General features: G+C 39.5%; 2 protein-coding genes across 2 annotated transcripts in view; one reads left to right on the forward strand and one right to left on the reverse strand.

Moving 5' to 3' along the window:
• The window catches only part of SPATA45 (spermatogenesis associated 45), a 36,736-nt gene extending 20,152 nt beyond the window's left edge, over positions 1-16,584 (forward strand). The window contains exons 2-3 of the mRNA XM_061160981.1: positions 14,069-14,380; positions 16,565-16,584. Coding sequence (XP_061016964.1) covers positions 14,107-14,380; positions 16,565-16,584 — 294 coding nt within the window. The 5' untranslated portion in view covers positions 14,069-14,106. The remainder of the gene's footprint in view (positions 1-14,068; positions 14,381-16,564) is intronic.
• LOC133069406 (heat shock cognate 71 kDa protein-like) lies at positions 11,292-13,567 on the reverse strand. The gene has a single exon (XM_061160979.1). It carries the CDS (start codon positions 13,495-13,497, stop codon positions 11,545-11,547), a length of 1,953 nt encoding a protein of 650 aa, XP_061016962.1. The 5' UTR covers positions 13,498-13,567; the 3' UTR covers positions 11,292-11,544.
• Positions 16,585-18,904: the final 2,320 nt, after the last annotated feature.

The following is an 18,904-nucleotide window of genomic DNA, read 5'->3' on the forward strand; positions in this document are numbered from 1 at the left end:
CATTTATTTATATTAGTTGGAGGCTAATTACAATATTGTAGTGGTTTTTGCCATACATTGACATGAATCAGCCATGGATGTACATGTGTTCCCCATCCTGAACCCCCCCCCCCCGCACCTCCCTCCCCATCCCTTCCCTCTGGGTCTTCCTAGTGCACCAGCCCTGAGCACTTGTCTCATGCATCCAACCTGGACTGGCGATCTGTTTCAGAATTGATAATATACATGTTTCAATGCTATTCTCTCAGATCATCCCACCCTCACCTTCTCCCACAGACTCCAAAAATCTGTTCTATACATCTGTGTCTCTTTTTCTGTCTTGTATATAGGGTTATCGTTACCATCTTTCTAAATTCCATATATATGCGTTAGTATCCTGTATTGGTGTTTTTCTTTCCGGCTTACTTCACTCTGTAAGTGAAGTTTCATCCACCTCATTAGGACTGATTCATATGCATTCTTTTTAAAGGCTGAGTAATATTCCATTGTGTATATGTACCACAGCTTTCTTAACCATTCGTCTGCTGATGGGCATCTAGGTTGCTTCCATGTCCTGGCTATTATAAACAGTGCTGTGATGAACATTGGGGTACATGTGTCTCTCAGATCTGGTTTCCTCGGTGTGTATGCCCAGGAGTGTGATTGCTGGGTCATATGGCAGTTCTATTTCCAGTTTTTTTTTTAAGGAATCTCCACACTGTTCTCCATAGTGGCTGTACTAGTTTGCATTCCCACTAACAGTGTAAGAGAGTTTCAAGGGGTTTTTTAATGGAGCCAAGAGGCCATTAGGGAGGTGGATCTTATGCACATCCTTACCCAGTCACACCCTGAACTGAGTCAAACCACACATACTCAAAGGACTCTGCAAGAGGACCTGAAACATGACGGTAAAGGACTTTTACCTCCCTCTGGTAATAGCCTCAGGAAATAATTAGAGAGAAAAATCACTAATACAAACCTACCCCCTTTACCTTTAAAAGCCACTGACTTTTACTCCGCATGGGATACTGTTTGGGTTGCTACCTGAAACTGTGTGTCCCAAATTGCAATTCTTTGATCTCAAATAAACCCTGTTTTTCTTGATTATTTCCTTCCAAGTTTATTTAGTTTGACCGCTTAAAGAGGGCAGCCAACCCTAGCAAGTCTAAGAAAATAAAAATGGGATACTCTAGAATATATCCTGAAACTTGCTGGAAGAGTAATCTTTGAGCAAGGAAAATGTGTTGGCTTAAGAATTATTCCAGGGACTTCCCTGGTGATCCAGTGGTTTAGAGCCTGCCTTCCAATGCAGGGGATGCAAGTTCGATCCCTGGCTGGGTAACTAAGAATCCACATGTCATGTGGTACAGACAAAAGAAAAAAAGAATTATTTCAATTGGGTTTCTTTCCTTTTTTTAAAAAAAAAAAATATTTTTGGTTGTGCTGGGTCCTTGTCGATATGCACAGGGTTTCTCCAGTTGAGATGAGCCAGGGAGGAGGGATGGGGGTTGCTATTTTTTGTTGTGGTGCACGGGCTTCTCATTGTGGTGGCTTCTCATGTTGTGATGTTGTGGGAGCACAGACTCTAGGGCATGTGGCTTCAGAAGTTACCCATACGGGCTTTAGATGCCCTGGGGCATGTGTAATCTTCCCAGACCTGGGATGGAACCCATGTCCCCTGCATTGGCAGGGGGATTCCTATCCACTCTACCATTAAGGAAGTCCCCAGTTGGGTTTCTTATGTTACAAATAACCGCGTTGTAGATAAAATGTTACTCTTGGACACAGCATACATAACTTTATGAATTAAAAATCTAATCTATTTTACATTTTAGAAGGACTCAAAATGTTTGGATTGTACTTTATAGTTTGTAAGTCCTTTCATCTGTTGTTTAATCCTCATAATACTGACATCCACCCCACTTAACAACTAAGGAAGTTGAAGTTCAAAGACGTAGAAATCTACCTCCAGGTTGCACTCTGAGAAGGGAGGATTTGAATATAGCCCCTGCCCTCAGGTACCAGGATTGTGCCCAACTGGTGAGATCTCTTGATAAGTCTTTTGCATATCTGGGAGCTTTGTTTTAAAAAAATGAAAAAAACAAAAACACTTTCTTATCTTTAGCAAATGCCCTGTGTTGGTCTTAATGATTTTTGTACTCTAGTCTCATTAGAGTTAGGTGATTTAGTTTCTTTTGCTGACCCTTGATATAATTCTTTAAGGAATTAACTTCTCTGGCATTGTGAACTGGTGTCTTCAACGCCCGTCTTTCTTCTATCACTAATTTCTGTGAACAGGTGAAGAAATAATGGCTTTTGGCCTGCAAATAACAAATGCTGGAAAGGGTGTGGAGGAAGGGGAACCCTCCTACACTCTTGGTACTGCCACTGTGGAAAACAGTGTGGAGCTTCCTCAGCAGACTAAAAATAGAGTTACCATATGATCCAGCAATCCCCACTCCTAGGAATATACCTGGACAAAACTAATTAAAAAAGATGTTCTTAGTGGCTCTACTCATAATAACCAAAACATGGAGACATCTTAAATGTCCACTGACAGATGAATGGATAAAGAAGTTGTGGTACATATGTACAAGGGAATATACTGGGCCATAAAAATGAACAAATGATGCCATTTGCAGCAACATGAATGCAACTAGAGATTATCATACTAAGTGAAGAAAGTCAGAAAGAGAAAGATAAATACCATATGATATCACTTACATGTGGACTCTAAAACATGGCACAAATGAACCTATTTACAAAACAGCAACAGACTCATAGAGATCAGACTCGTGGTTGCCAAAGGGATTGGGGTTGGGGGACAGGGATGGACTGGAAGTGTGGAGTTGGTAGATACAAACTCCTATCTTTCGAATGGGTAAACAACAAGGTCTTAATGTATAGCACAGGAATTATATTCAACACCCTGTAATGGAAAAGAATACAAAAAAAGAATGCGTGCATATAACTGAGTCACTTTGCTTATAGCAGAGATTGGCACAATATTGAGAATCAACTATATGTCAATTAAAAAAAACAAAAAAAATTTTTTTTGTATTTCTGAAGTTTTTTTTTTTTAGAAGCTGGAGACGTCCTCTTAGAAAAAGCATACAAATAAAATAATTACCCAAGTGAAACATGAAGTTTTAATAAAATCAATAAAAAAATAGCAACAATTTACTAAGTACTTACCACAAACCGTTGGACTATAAGCTCCTTGGGGGCAGGTACATACTTGCCCTCTGCACAGATCAGCAAGAGACCCAGAGAAGGTGCTCAAGAAATGTCAGTGCATGTAATAAGTTGATGCTGGGCACATTGAAAAGAGCTTCATATGCATATCTCATTTAACTCTGTTAAAAAACAAAACTTAGCCAAGCAAATCTGAAGATGAAATTGGCTTTATTAGGCAATTCATGAACTGGGAAGCAGTCCATCTAGCAACTAGAAGGGCACTTGGGGGGCTGTATAAAATAGAAGGCTTTCATAGGAAGGAAGGTGGGAAAGGGAGCTATTAGCAAAAGGAAAAAAAAGATTGCTTAAATCAGGAGAATGAGGGGAGAGAAAAGCAAGGGTTATCTTTTCCTCCTCTGGGGGATGGAGAGCACCCCCATGGCAGTTCACTTTACTGAAAATTCCAGACGAGTTGATTTTTAATTGCATGTCTGATAGGGGTGGAAACTGCAATTACATTAGAGATTAAATCTAGGTTTGGCATCATGGGCTTTAGCACAAGTGACGCCATGTAAGGTCTGTTTTTTGTGGTTTGTTTTTTTTTTAACAATTCCAACTCCTCTCTCTTTCGACCACATACACATAAACACAGCTTCATGATATAGATATCTTTATCTTATTTTACAGATGGAGAAACTGATATTAAGAGAGATTGAGTAATTTATTCAGGGACTAAGGGCTGATAACTAAATGGTCTCTCTGACTTTAAAACTTCTCTTAACCAGGATTCTATGACCTGAACAAAGCCAGAATGGCACAAATCGTAATATTCCATTGCCAGTAGGCATATCAGTAGGCTGAGCCACACCAGTGGACTTCCAATAGGCTCTGAGTTGCTGTATGTTGAAGGTAATTTATAATAATATACCTGTTGTTGTTTAGTCACTAAATCACACGCGACCCCATGCAACCCCGTGGACTGTAGCCCAACAGGCTCCTCTGTCCATGGGATTTTCCAGGCAAGAATACTGGGGTGGGTTACCATTTCCTTCTCTAGGGGATCTTCCTGACCCAGGGATTGAACCCACATCTCCTGTATTGGCAGGCAGATTCTTTACCACTGAGCCACCTGGAAAACCCAATATACCTGCAGAGATAGTAATATGCTTTCAATATATACATATTTGATTCTTGGTATTTTGGTAATTATATTCTATAAAGTGCCCTGAACATTGAATTAGCAAATACTGAGCCATGGCTCTTAGAGGAAATACAGTGGCTTTGTGACCAGAGCCTCTGGTCACAGCAATTTTGTCAACCAATCAATGTACAGTTTTTTTAAAGAGTGTTTCAATTTAGAGACCCAAAATATGTTGTTGATTCATTGATGTTGAATGCACAGTTGACAGCACTATAACTCATTCTTAAACAAGGTTGATCTAACACACATAAGGCACATCACAGCCTTCTTGCCATCTAGGAACACCAGACGGTACTTTAGCATGAAAGTTGATGGGCATTTTAAACAGTGAAATCAATGCCAAGCACAAAAATGCAAGAAACACCACATTTGACCCTAAAAAGATGAGGACAACGACACCCTTGTGATATGAGAGCTGAAACAAGAAGGCAGAGAGAGAGCCTTGCTCTACCTTAGCTGGTGGTGTGCACACAAGGAGACCCAGGTTTTTCACTGCTATGTGCATGTTTGGGGGTGACTGTGAAAGCGCCACAGTATTGATTGTCGGATAGCAAATTTTAGTGAGTAGGTAAATTTTCAAATACGGAGTCCACGAGTGGGACCTGGAGGGTTCCTAGAGTGGAACCTACAGAGGATCCACCATATATGCATGATTTGGGTATGACCTAAATCAAACCCCTTTTACAGTGAAAGTGTAACATTATACAGTGAAAGTGACAAACAGATTCAAGTGATTAGAGCTGATAGAGTGCCTGAAGAACTATGCACAGAGGTTTGTGACATTGTACAGGAAGCAGCGATCAAGACCATCCCCAAGAAAAAGGCAAAAAGGCAAAATGGTTGTCTGAGAAGGCCTTACAAATAGCTGAGAAAAAGAAGCTAAAGGCAAAGAAGAAAAGGAAAGAGATACCCATTTGAATGCAGAGTTCCAAAGAATAACAAGGAGAGATAAGAAAGCCTTCCTCAGTGATCAATGCAAAGAAATAGAGGAAAACAATAGAATGGGAAAGACTAGAGATTTCTTCAAGAAAATTAGAGATACCAAGGGAACATTTCATGCAAAGATGGGCTCAATAAAGGACAGAAATGGTGTGGAGCTAACAGAAGCAGAAGATACTAAGAAAAGGTGGCAAGAATACACAGAAGAACTATACAAAAAAGGTCTTCATGATCCAGATAATCACAATGGTGTGATCACTCACCTAGAGCCAGACATCCTGGAATGTGAAGTCATGTGGGCCTTAGGAAGCATCACCACGAACAAAGCTAGTGGAGGTGATGGAATTCCAGTTGAGTTATATCAAATTCTAAAAGATGATGCTGTGAAAGTGCTGCACTCAATATGCCAGCAAATTTGGAAAACTCAGCAGTGGTCACAGGACTGGAAAAGGTCAGTTTTCATTCCAATCCCAAAGAAAGGCAAAGCCAAAGAATGTTCAAACTACTGCACAGTTGCACTTATCTCACATGCTGGCAAAGTAATGATCAAAATTCTCCAAGCCAGGCTTCAACAGTTCGTGAACTGTGAACTTCCAGATGTTCAAGCTGGATCTAGAAAAGGCAGAGGAACCAGACATCAAATTCCCAACATCTGCTGGATCATCAAAAAAGCAAGAGTTCCAGAAAAACATCTACTTCTGCTTTACTGACTATGCCAAAGCCTTTGACTGTGTGGATCACAACAAACTGTGGAAAATTCTTAAGGAAATGGGTATACCAGACCACCTGACCTGCCTCCTGAGAAATCTGTATGCACGTCAGGAAGCAACAGTTAGAACTGGACATGGAACAACAGACTGGTTACAAATCGGGAAAGGAGTACGTCAAGGCTGTATATTGTCACCGTGCTTATTTAACTTATATGCAGAGTACATCATGTGAAATGCTGGGCTGGATGAAGCATAAACTGGAATCAAGATTGCTGGGAGAAATATCATTAACCTCAGATATGCATATGATACCACCCTTATGACAGAAAGTGAAGAAGAACTAAAGATTGATGAAAATGAAAGAGGAGCGTGAAAAAGTTGACTTAAAACTCAACATTCAGAAAACTAAGATCACAGCATCTGGTCTCACCACTTCATGGCAAATAGATGGGGAAACAAAGGAAACAGTGAGAGACTTTATTTTCTTGGGCTCCAAAATCACTGCAGATGGTGACTGTAGTCATGAAATTAAATGACGCTTGCTCCTTGGAAGAAACACTATGACAAACCATAGCTTGACAAACCAAACAGCATATTAAAAAGCAGAGACATTACTTTGCCAACAAAGGTCCATCTAGTCAAAGCTATGGTTTTTCCAGTAGTCATGTATGGATGTGAGAGTTGGATCATAAAGAAAGCTGAGCGCCAAAGAATTGATGCTTTTGAATTGTGGTGTTGGAGAAGACTCTTGAGAGTGCCTTGTACTGCAAGGAGATCCAACCAGTCCATCCTAAAGGAGATCAGTCCTGAATATTCATTGGAAGGACTGATGTTGAAGCTGAAACTCCAATACTTGGCCACCTGATATGACGAACTGAAAAGACCCTGATGCTGGGAAAGATTGAAGACAGGAGGAGAAGGGGACAACAGAGAATGAGATGGTTGGATGGCATCACCGACTCGATGGACGTGAGTTTGAATAAGCCCCGGGAGTTGGTGATGGACAGGGAAGCCTGGCATGCTGCAGTCCATGGAGTCACAAAGAGTCAACACGACTGAGCGACTGAAGTGACTGACTGTGTATGCATGCTTAAAAATACATGCCTTTAAAAAGTCATAGGTTAGGCACATTAATTATCACCATTTAAGACACTAAAACTAGGTGATTGAAGCATAGGAACTGACTTTTCCTATGTCACACATGTAGCCAGTTTCATAGACATGTGACACCTCTCTACTGTCACGCAAGCCCCCATCCCTAAGAAGGAGCCCACTTGGTTGAATTCTGTTCTGCCACCATCTTAAAATTCTCAGGGATTTTTCAACAAGGGCCCTTGCCTTTTCATTTTGCTCTGGCCACCACAACTTATGTAGCTGAACCTGATCACATAGTAACTAAACAGATTAATAACTGAGGGGACAAAAATACTATTTATTTATCCAATTGAACAAAAATGTTTTCACCGTGACTAATAAATATTTTAAAGTTACCATTTATTGAGTTTTGGTTTTATTAAGTTCTTGATAATGTATTAGTTCATTTAATCCTTATAGTTCTCTGTGATTTGGGTATTATTTCCATTAAACATGTAAGGTAACTGAAGCCCAGAGAAGGTAAGTTAACTGAGGCCACACAATTAGCATAGCTTGAACAGGAGTCAAATCTTTTTGACTTCAGATTCCATGCTCTTACCGTTAGACTCTTGCTATGTCTAATTTTAGCTGGCTTCTGTGTTCGTGTGATCTGTAATGAGTTTTATTTTCCCAGGCTGCTTTTAATCATTTTTCTTTGTATTTAATTTTTGTTAGTTTGATTATTAATATGTGTCTCGGCGTGTTTCTCCTTGGGTTTATCCTGTATGGGACTAGGGCTTCCTGGACTTGATTGACTGTTTCCTAATGCACTGTAGTGACCTGGATGGTAAGGAAGTCCAAAGGGGAGAGGAGAGATGTGTGTGTATGTCTGGTTCATTTTGCCGGACAGTAGAAACTAACACACTATAAAGAAACTGTACTCCAATAAAAATTAGTTTAAAAATAATAAAATAAAACGCATTAGGGTGAGGATGCACAGTGATATCAAATAAATTAGTCTATTAGTAAAAAAGTTTGAATTCTGTGATCTTCTTAGTGAATTTGTGACTAAGACATCTATATTTCATTCGCAGCAAATCTACATAATGGACTTTTAACAAAATATAAATTAGCTCAAAAGTACATGAGACAATGACCTTATTTTCTACTTCCTTTAGTCATGTCCCCCCTTGTTTTTCATTTGAACATCCTGCAGAGAGGATGATAAACAGTAAAAGTGGTAAAGGAGACAGAATTCAAGGAGTTTAATTTCCACCAAATTAGTATCTCTAGTAAAGGTAACTTGAAATTAATGATAAAAATGAGATGGGAGCTATTTGTAGATTTATTTCATTCACATCTTGTTTTTACTACTTTGGATAATTATTGGGTGATCGAAACAGAGTTAGCAAGATTGAGGCCAATTTAATTATTTAGTGTTGAGTGCATAAAATGTTTTATCTTCCTTCAGTTTAAACTTGCTAGATCTGTTGTTGAAAAGGTATCTTCTCTCTCCTCTGTTCACTTCTGCAACTGACATCTTGCCTAAAGAATTGCTTACTTGAAAACCAAGGGATCATTTCTTGGTGGGTTGTACATCTTTTATGTTTGTGAGCTAACATTACTGGATTTATACTTTTAGGAAAGTCAACTGCTTTTTATTGAGCTCCTACATTATACTGAGCTCCAACTCTGTATTATTGTAAATAATATGATGCCTGAAATCAAGGATTTTCCAAGGGAGACAGGAAAGAGAAAGATAAAGCAGAAAGGCTGTACATGCCAGAGATGGTGCAATACAATTGCCGTTCAGTAAAAAAGCTTTTCTTCTCATATTCTTGAAAAAGAGTTTATGTTCTTAAAATTCCCAGAAATGAAATGAGTATAGGAGAGTTAGATCCCATCTGAGATATTGGATTAGAGAAAAATAGCTTTACTTGTTTCTCTTAGTCCTAAAATCGTGGGAGCTCAGCCCTCAGCTGGGAGACAGTCCCAACCAAATTCGCCTGAATCGAAACAATCCACCACTGAGCAGGGGAATAAATGTTAATTGTTGCATGCCTCTGAGTTTTGCATCATTATCATGGCAATAACTTCCTAAGACAATTCTTTGCAATTGTTCAGAATATCCGTGTCTTCCTCATGGCTCTGGACAGAGGGAGGAAAAAAAGTCAGGGATTTTATTCTCTGTTAAAGCATTTCCTTTTGTTCCGAGCAACTATTTCCTACAAGTGACTTTTTTCTTGTAAGATTTATTTGTTAGCCCAGAGAACTCTGAAATTATACCTCTTATCCTCTTGTGTATTTAGGAATGGAAAACTGATGTCTTGTGGGTTTCCTAAAACACTGTAAGTTTGCAAAATTTTTGGCACTTGAAAGGGTTAAAGGGTAAATGATCTAAAAGTCTAACAGTAAAGGGACTAATCAATTAATTATTATACATCCATATGATAGACTACTGTCATCAGAGAGTACCTTTTTTATTACGAAAGACACATATAGTAACATGAAAACTTCTCACAATGTTAAGTGAATAGAAATTATCTGATAAATAATATACTTTTTATTCATTCAACAAGTATTTATTAACCACTTGCTTTATGCAATGTTCTCAGTGTTAATCCTAATTTTATTCCACAGCTTTATTGTGTTATAATTGACATACAATAAACTGTCTGTGTAAAGTGCAGACGGTCCCTAACTTACAATGATTTGATGTGCAACTTTTCAGCTTTATGATGGTGCAAAAGCAATATGTATTCAGTAGAAACCATATTTCAAATACTTCAAATTTTGAACTTTGATCTTTTCCCAGGCTAGTGACTCGTGGAACAACACTCCCAGCTCCCAGTCAGCCATGTGATCAAAAGTGAAAATGACTGATACGATTACAACCATTCTGTTTTTCAGTTTCAGTATAATGTTCAATTAACTACATTTGATAATCAGCACTTTATTACAAAATAAGTTTTATAATAAGTGTTAGATGATTTTGCCCAACTGAAAGCCAATGTACATGGTCTTAGCACATTAAAGGAGGGGAGGCTGAGCTATCATGTTTAGTAGGTTAGGTGTATGAAATGCATTTTCAAGTTAATATATTTTCAATAAACAATGGGTTTATCAGGTTGAAACCCCACCCTAAATCAAGGATGATCTGTATACAATTTGATTAGCTTTGATAAGTGCAAAAACATGAAACCATCACCACAATCCAGATAACAAACATATTCATCACCACTAAAATCTTACTCATACTTTGTATTACTTTACAATCCTGCCTGCTGCCATTGTCCTTAACCCCTCCTCATTTCCAGACAATGACTTCTCTGCTTTCGGTCACTATAGAATAGTTCACATTTCATAGAATTTTATGAGTAGAATCATATAATACCACTGTTTTGGGTCTGACTTTTCTTTACTCAACCCAATTATTCTGAGAGTCAGCCATGTTATTATGCATATCAATAGGACTATCTTTTTTTTTTCTTAATAATTGCATAGTATCCATTGTGTGGATATACCATGATTTATTTATCCACTCAGCTGTTGATGGACATTTGGGTTGGTAGGACTTTGGGGCTGATAATACTGATTTTCTAAAATGAAAGTGTTAATATCAACATGAGTTGTATTCTATTTATAAATTGTAGATTTTTTTTTTTTAATTTGGCTATGCCACATGGCTTGTGACATCTTAGTCCTTCAACAAGAGACTGAAAGACCACTGCCCCTGGCTGTAAAAACATGACGTGCTAACCTCTGGATTGCCAGAAAATTCCCTAAATTGAGTTTATTTTTGTGTGAATGATCATCCTTATTTTTTTTCTGAAATTAATATTCAGTTAACCCAAGTTGAAAAGACTAAACACCTTGAGTAGTATATTTACAAACTTAGTTAATACAAATCCTTTAAATATTTTAAATTTCCTTTGTAAATTTAGCATATCTGATTTTTAAGTACTTCAAATCCTTGAAAAGACAAATTTACAGGCCTAACAAGCAAAATCTTCCTAAATAGTTAAAAACATATGTTTAAAATTTGTGTTTTAGTATAATCAGTTTGATGTCTTCTTCTGTATTTGTTTTTTTAATTTTTGGCTGTAGCGCTAAGCCTGAGGGATCTTAGTTCCCTGAGCAGGGATCCAACGCAGCCTCGCCAGTGGAATCTCAGAGTTCTGACCACTAGACAGCCAGGGAACCCCTTGTACTTTTTTTTTTTTTTTTTTTTTTGGTGCCAATTTTAAATACAGTTTTATTTAAGACATTGCATTTTTCCACTTACAATACAGTGCTTGTAAAGTGCAATGTTTTTCCATGTGCACACACATTCCATGTTCAAGTATCAAGAATGCCCAGTTATTTACTATAGCAGCTCAACTTCATAACTGCCACGGGATTTGCTACAAATTTGGGTCCTTCCGTGTTTTGTGTGGAACAATGCTAGATCTATGCTAGGCTTGCCTAATCAACCTCTTCAATAGTGGGCCCAGAGGAGGCACCACCTGATGGAGGAGCTCCACCACCAAGGAAGCCCCCAGGCATTCCTCCTGGCATTCCTCCAGGCATGCCTCCTGCGCTCTGATATAGCTTGGTAATGATGGGGTTGCAGACTTTTTCCAGCTCCTTCTGCTGATGTTCAAATTCCTCCTTCTCTGCAGTCTGGTTCTTATCCAGCCAGTTGATTATTTCATTACACTTGTCAAGAATCTTCTGTTTGTCTTCATCATTAATCTTGCCCTGAAGTTTCTCATCCTCAACAGTAGCTTTCATGTTGAAGGCATAGGATTCAAGCGAATTCTTTGATGACACCTTATCCCGCTGCTTCTCATCTTCAGCTTTGTACTTCTCTGCTTCTTGAACCATGCGTTCAATGTCTTCCTTGCTCAAGCGGCCCTTGTCATTAGTGATGGTAATCTTGTTCTCTTTACCTGTGCTTTTATCCACAGCAGAGACATTGAGAATGTCATTGGCATCAATATCAAAAGTGACTTCAATCTGAGGAACACCACGTGGGGCAGGAGGTATGCCTGTGAGTTCAAACTTGCCAAGCAGGTTGTTATCCTTGGTCATGGCACGCTCACCTTCATAAACCTGAATGAGCACACCAGGCTGGTTGTCAGAGTAGGTGGTGAAAGTCTGCGTCTGCTTGGTAGGAATGGTGGTATTGCGCTTGATGAGGACAGTCATGACTCCACCAGCAGTTTCAATTCCAAGGGAAAGAGGAGTGACATCCAACAGCAGTAAGTCTTGAACATTTTCATATTTGTCTCCAGACAAAATGGCTGCCTGAACAGCTGCACCGTACGCAACAGCCTCATCAGGGTTGATGCTCTTATTCAGTTCTTTCCCGTTGAAGAAGTCCTGGAGAAGTTTCTGAATCTTGGGGATGCGGGTTGAGCCACCAACCAAGACAATATTGTGGATCTGGGACTTGTCCAGCTTGGCATCCCGAAGGGCTTTCTCCACAGGGTCCAGGGTGCCACGGAACAAGTCAGCATTCAATTCTTCAAATCGGGCACGGGTAATAGAGGTATAGAAGTCGATTCCTTCATAGAGGGAATCAATCTCAATACTGGCCTGGGTGCTGGAAGAGAGTGTGCACTCAGCACGCTCACAAGCAGTACGGAGACGACGGACAGCCCTCTTGTTCTCACTGATATCCTTCTTGTGTTTGCGCTTGAATTCTGCAATAAAATGGTTGACCATGCGGTTGTCAAAGTCTTCTCCACCCAAGTTAGTATCTCCAGCTGTAGATTTGACCTCAAAGATTCCATCCTCAATAGTGAGGATTGACACATCAAAAGTGCCACCACCTAGATCAAAGATCAGCACATTTCTTTCTGCTCCAACCTTTTTGTCTAAGCCATAGGCAATAGCAGCAGCAGTTGGCTCATTGATGATTCGAAGTACGTTGAGACCAGCAATAGTTCCAGCATCTTTGGTAGCCTGACGCTGAGAGTCATTAAAGTAGGCAGGTACTGTGACAACAGCGTTGGTACCAGTCTTCCCAAGGTAGGCTTCTGCGATTTCCTTCATCTTGGTCAGGACCATGGATGACACCTCCTCTGGATAAAAACTCTTTGTCTCTCCCTTGTATTCTACTTGAACCTTAGGCCTGCCAGCATCATTCACAACCATGAAGGGCCAATGTTTCATATCAGACTGGACAACAGCATCATCAAATCTTCGTCCAATAAGTCGTTTGGCATCAAAAACCGTGTTGGTGGGATTCATTGCGACCTGGTTCTTTGCAGCATCACCGATCAATCGTTCGGTATCAGTAAAGGCGACATAGCTTGGGGTGGTTCGGTTCCCCTGATCACTGGCAATTATTTCCACCTTTCCGTGCTGGAAGACACCCACACAAGAATAGGTGGTGCCAAGATCAATGCCAACTGCAGGTCCCTTAGACATGGTTGTAAAAGCGTAGGGCCGGCTCTGCTGAAGAAATCAGCAATCTGGGATGCTGCCGGTGCGTCCAATGAGCCCCCTTGTACTTTTTATAATGAAATATCTTTGGATATTTATTAGTAAAGAAACATCCAAAATGTGAATTTGGCTGTTTCTGGATTACAAGTGATTTTAGCTTTTCTACCTTTTACTTTGCTGTGTTTTCTTCATTTCCTATAATAAATTCATATTATCTTTATAATCAGAATAAGCAATGAAAGTTCCTAAAAGCAAAAATCAATGCATAGTATCGCTTTAAAAACCAAAATATATTCTCTCACTGTATCCTCTTTCTCTGGTCTTTTCTTTCTCCTCAGGAAATATCAAGACCTTAGAAAGCAATAGTAAGAGATACAGGGAGGTTGTGGGAGGGGCACAGTGGTGGTGGTATCTGCAGGAGGGGAAATACCTAACATGAGGTAATCACTTGATAAAGTAACTGGAGATGCTGGTGAATACCTGATTGTGAATATTGGGTTTGAGGTCAAGCAAGCAATTGATAGTTTTGTGTTTTTTTTTCTGCATTTGTTTGCAGGACAGCAAGAATCACTTGATGATTAGTCTTTCAGCATAATGGCATCTGTAAACAGAAAGAGTGAAATAATTAAAAAACTTAAAACAGACAAACGTCTCCTGGAGGACATAAACGAAAGGCGAGAATCCAACTGCCTGGTGGAAAGAAGCAATCAAGTCAGCTTATTGAGAGTTCAAAAGAGGCATTTCCACGGTGCCTACAAGTCCCTTACTCATGACCAGGTCAAAGAAACTGTTCCCGACAGTGACAGGAGCTCTTGGGTCAAACTGAGTCTCTTCGTTCACAAGGAGAAAAGGCACTTTCCACCAAAAAGTAAGATGCTGCAGTAGGATTCCTACTCAGTTGACAGGAGGGATCTATAAGTAAACTTAGGAGTTATTTCTAGGATTGAAACAGGTTCATACATATTGCTCTGGGATAGTTAAAAGGCAGTCTGTTTGAAGTTAAAAGCATCAGTATACTAGGCTAGTTGACGTAAACTAGGCTAGTAAGATCTACTATAGACCAGAGATCCTCATTTCCTCCTGTTTACAGGATTTGAAGGATCATCTCCACACTGGCTCATTCAATAGGCTCTAGTTTGGGTACTGGAATATGCATTCTCAGGCAGGCAGAGGTGATACTGAGCCTGATGGCTTAAGAACCATATTTTGAGAAGGGTCTGGAGGCCTCCTTGTTCATCAATTTCTGTTACGTCTGCAAAAATGTCATATGCAAAATTGAGATACAGTGGAAATTATTTTGATGACAAATATCAAACAAAAAAACCTGAGACACAATAATAAAATGTGGAGGAAGTTTAGGGTGAGGTGGCGAGTGGTGTTGGTGGTATTATTTTGCAGGTGGGGAGGAAGAAGAACTGCTGGTAAATACTTTAATTGTTAAATACTTGTTTCTAAGTCAAGACAAGCAACTGATGTTATTTTTCCATTTATTTTGAAAAAAATAAACATAACCAACAAATGATTAAGTTAGATCACAAACAAAATAATTGCCATATTGGAAATTTAACTTCTTTGATGTCAAGGCTGTGACTATACACCTGACCCACTGCGGTTCATAAACAGGGCAGAGAGGGTGATGCAGTGTGGCCTGGAAACCTGAGATTCTCCATTGTGTTTTAAAGTTGATCTGTAATAGTCATATGTTAACTTTGCTCAAAATATAACTCTTTTACAAGGAGGAAGTATTCCACTTCCCTGGTAGCTCAGTTGGTAAAGAATCCACCTGCAATGCAGGAGACCAGGGTTCTTTCCCCGGGTCAGGAAGATCCGTTGGAGAAGGAAATGGCAACCCACTCCTGTATTCTTGCCAGGGAAATCCCATTAACAGAGGCACTTTGCGAGCTACAGTCCATGGCATCTCAAGAGTCAGACACGACTTAGTGACTGAACCACCACAATTCTAAGAGAACCTGCACAACCTCAACCACAAAAAAAGAAGAAATAATGCCATTTGCAGCAACATGGGTGGACATAGAGATTACTAAGTGAAGTAAGTCAGAAAAAGAAAGACAAATACCATACGACATCACTTATACGTGGAATCCAAAATAAAACTCAAATGAACAGAAACAGACTCACAGATATTTTGAAGCTCTCTCTTTAATTTTCTGTTTGGAGATATGTCAGTCAAAAGAGGGAGAGTCTTACTTAACCATGCCTTAAAAATGGAAGACTTGGTGTCTTACTCAGTTTGGGCTGCTCTAACAAGTTACTATAGACTGAGTGGCTTAAAAAACTAACTTTATTTCTCACAGTTCTGGTGGCTGGAAGTCTGAGTCAGGGTGCCAGCATGACTGGGTTCTGGGAGTTCCATTTTCCTAGTTTTCAGAGAGCTGTTTTCTTGCTGTATTGTTACACAATAGAAACAGCTGGCTAGTTTTTTGGGCTCTTCCTGCAAGGGCATGAATCCCTTTCATGAGGACTCCACTCTCTTGACTTAATTACCTCCCAAAGGCCCCACCTCCAAATACCATCCCATTGGGATTAGAGTTTCAGCATAAGAATTTGGAGAAGCACAAACATTCAGCCCATTGCACTTGGGTTCAAGTTCTGCTTCTGTGATTGAGTGGTCTCATGCTTTTAGTCCTTTAGTGTCTCTAAGCCTTATTCCTTGTATCTATGAAACAGTGGCAATGGCGCCCACTCCAGTGCTCTTGCCTGGAAAATCCCATGGACGGAGGAGCCTGGTGGGCTGCAGTCCATGGGGTCGCTAAGAGTCGGACACGACTGAGCGACTTGACTTTCACTTTTCACTTTCACTCATCGGAGAAGGAAATGGCAACCCACTCCAGTGTTCTTGCCTGGAGAATCCCAGAGACGGGGGAGCCTGGTGGGCTGACGTCTATGGGGTCGCACAGAGTCGGACACGACTGAAGTGACTTAGCAGCAGCAGCAGCATGAAACAGTACTTCTCCTCTGCCTTCAGGGTTATTTTGGAACTATGAAATGTATTATAAGATATGTAATAGATGCTTATTCTTTTATTTTTCAGATAATGCCATATTTGGATAAAGTCCATCTATGAAGACACATAGAAACACAATCTCTTTGATCCTTCTTCAATATCCGTCTAAATTATTTACAAATATTAATTATAAGAGAAGCCAAAGAAAACTATTCATTAGATCATCAAGAAACCATTGAGCCACACAAAATGTATTACATCTTCACTGCCTTCCATCATTTAGACTTAAATGTTTTGAAGAGAGGATTTGAGTTATTAAAGATACTTTCAGAGATGGATGACCTAAACATTCACTTCACAGTGATCTTCTCTTTACTAATTTAAAATGTTCAAATAGTTTATATTATTTCTTTTTTTTAGAGTTACAAGTGTTTTACTTTTATTAATTATTTTTAAAAAAAGGTTTTGTTTTGTATTTTTTAATTTAGAAGGAAATGGCAACCCACTCCAATATTCTTGTCTGGGAAATCCCCTGGACAGAGGAGAGTCTGGCACGTTACAGTCCATGGGACTGAGAAAATGTGGGACATGACTTAGTGACTAAACAACAAACAGCATGGTTAATTTATAATATTATGTAAGTTTCAGACGTACTGCATAGCAATTCAAACATGCATAAAACATACATATATATATATGTATATATATATACTTTTCTAGGATTCTTCACCTTTACAGGTTATTACGTAATATTGAGTATAGTTCCCTGTGTTATACAGAAGGCCCTTGTTGATTATCTATTTATATTTATACATAGTATAAATAGTAGTATATATATATTAATTCCAGCCCCTAATTTATCCTTCTTCCCACACCCAAAGTTTATATTGTTTCTGCAAATCAGTGGAATATGTTGACCAACCACACCAATCAAGTTGAAGGCTAAAGTTTCCCAAAGTTAACATTTGCTTCTATTGATTACTTATATTACCTTGCTCTGTTAGAGCAATGATTTTGATAATTTGAATAAGTACATACTTGAGAAGGTAATAGAAGATTCCTATAGAGGCTTCTGTTGTATATCATTGCTGTTGTTGTTCAGTTGCTGCTAAGTCATGTCTGACTTTTCAACCCCATGGACTGCAGCACTCCAGGCTTCCCTGTCCTTTACTGTCTCCTGGAGTTTTCTCAGATTCAGGTCCACTGAGTTGGTGATGTTATCCAACCATCTCAGTCTCTGTCAACCCCTTCTCCTCCTGCCCTTAATCTTTCCCATCATCAGGATCTTTTCCAGTGAGTCATCTCTTCTCATCAGATGGCCAAAGTATTGGAGCTTCAGCTTTAGCATCAGTCCTTCCAATGAATATTCAGGGTTGATTTCCTTTAGGTTTGACTCCAAGGGACTCTCAAGAGTCTTCTCCAGCACCACAGTTCAAAAGCATCAATTCTTTGGCACTCAGCTTTCTCACATCTGTACATGACTCCTGGAAAACCATAGCTTGACCTATACAGATTTTTGTCAGCAAAGTGATGCCTCTGCTTTTTAATATGCTGCCTAGGTTTATCATAGCTTTCCCCCTAAGGAGCAAGTGTCTCTTAATTTCATGGCTGCAAGTCACTGTCTGCAGTGATTTTGGAGCCCAAGAAAATAAAATTTGTCACTGCTTCCGCTTTTTCCCCTTCTATTTTTCCATGAAGTGAGGGGACCAGATGCCATGATCTTAGTTTTTTGAATGTTGAGATTTAAGCCAGCTTTTTCATTCTCTTCTTTTGCCCTCATCAAGAGGCTCTTTAGTTTCTTTTCACTTTCTGCCATTAGAGTGGTATATATTTGAGGTTCTTGATATTTCTCTCAGCAATCTTCATTTCATTTTTTGATTCATCCAACCTAGCATTTCGCATGATGCACTCTGCACATAGGTTAAATAAGGAGGGCCACAATATACAGCCTTGTGGTACTCCTTTCCTAATTTTGAACCAGTCAGTTGTTCCTTGTCTGGATTTAACTGCATACAGGTTTCACAGGAGACTGGTGGTCTGTGTATCATTGCCCACCCCAAGTGGGCATTGCTTAAATCATCTCATGGTCAGATCCTATTTGGCTAGGGTGGCCTGTCTTTCACTGATGTTTGGATAGCAGACTAATTTTCAAATTTTTATCCTGGCTTATGCTCCGTATAGTAGTTTGAGTTAATTGCTATTCGATTTCTATTAAGAGCCTATTTCATATGGCAAGCTGAGCACTGCCTGGCCTGGACCACAGCTGTTTCTTGGCATTTGTCTTTATATCAGTGAAATATTCACCTTTTATTTGGCTGCCCTTTGCCTCCATAGAAAGCTCAGATTCATAAGCCAAAGGATTTTAATATTGAAGGGGGATGAACCAGGCAACTGGCCTACAACCCTACCTCAGCTAACACTGCACCA

This window comes from Dama dama, chromosome 14, assembly GCF_033118175.1.
Source record: "Dama dama isolate Ldn47 chromosome 14, ASM3311817v1, whole genome shotgun sequence".
Classification (NCBI taxonomy): domain Eukaryota; kingdom Metazoa; phylum Chordata; class Mammalia; order Artiodactyla; family Cervidae; genus Dama; species Dama dama.

Bases quoted from the DNA above. Each gene is read 5' to 3' on its own strand.
- LOC133069406 (XM_061160979.1), bottom strand. From the start codon at position 13,497: ATGTCTAAGGGACCTGCAGTTGGCATTGATCTTGGCACCACCTATTCT.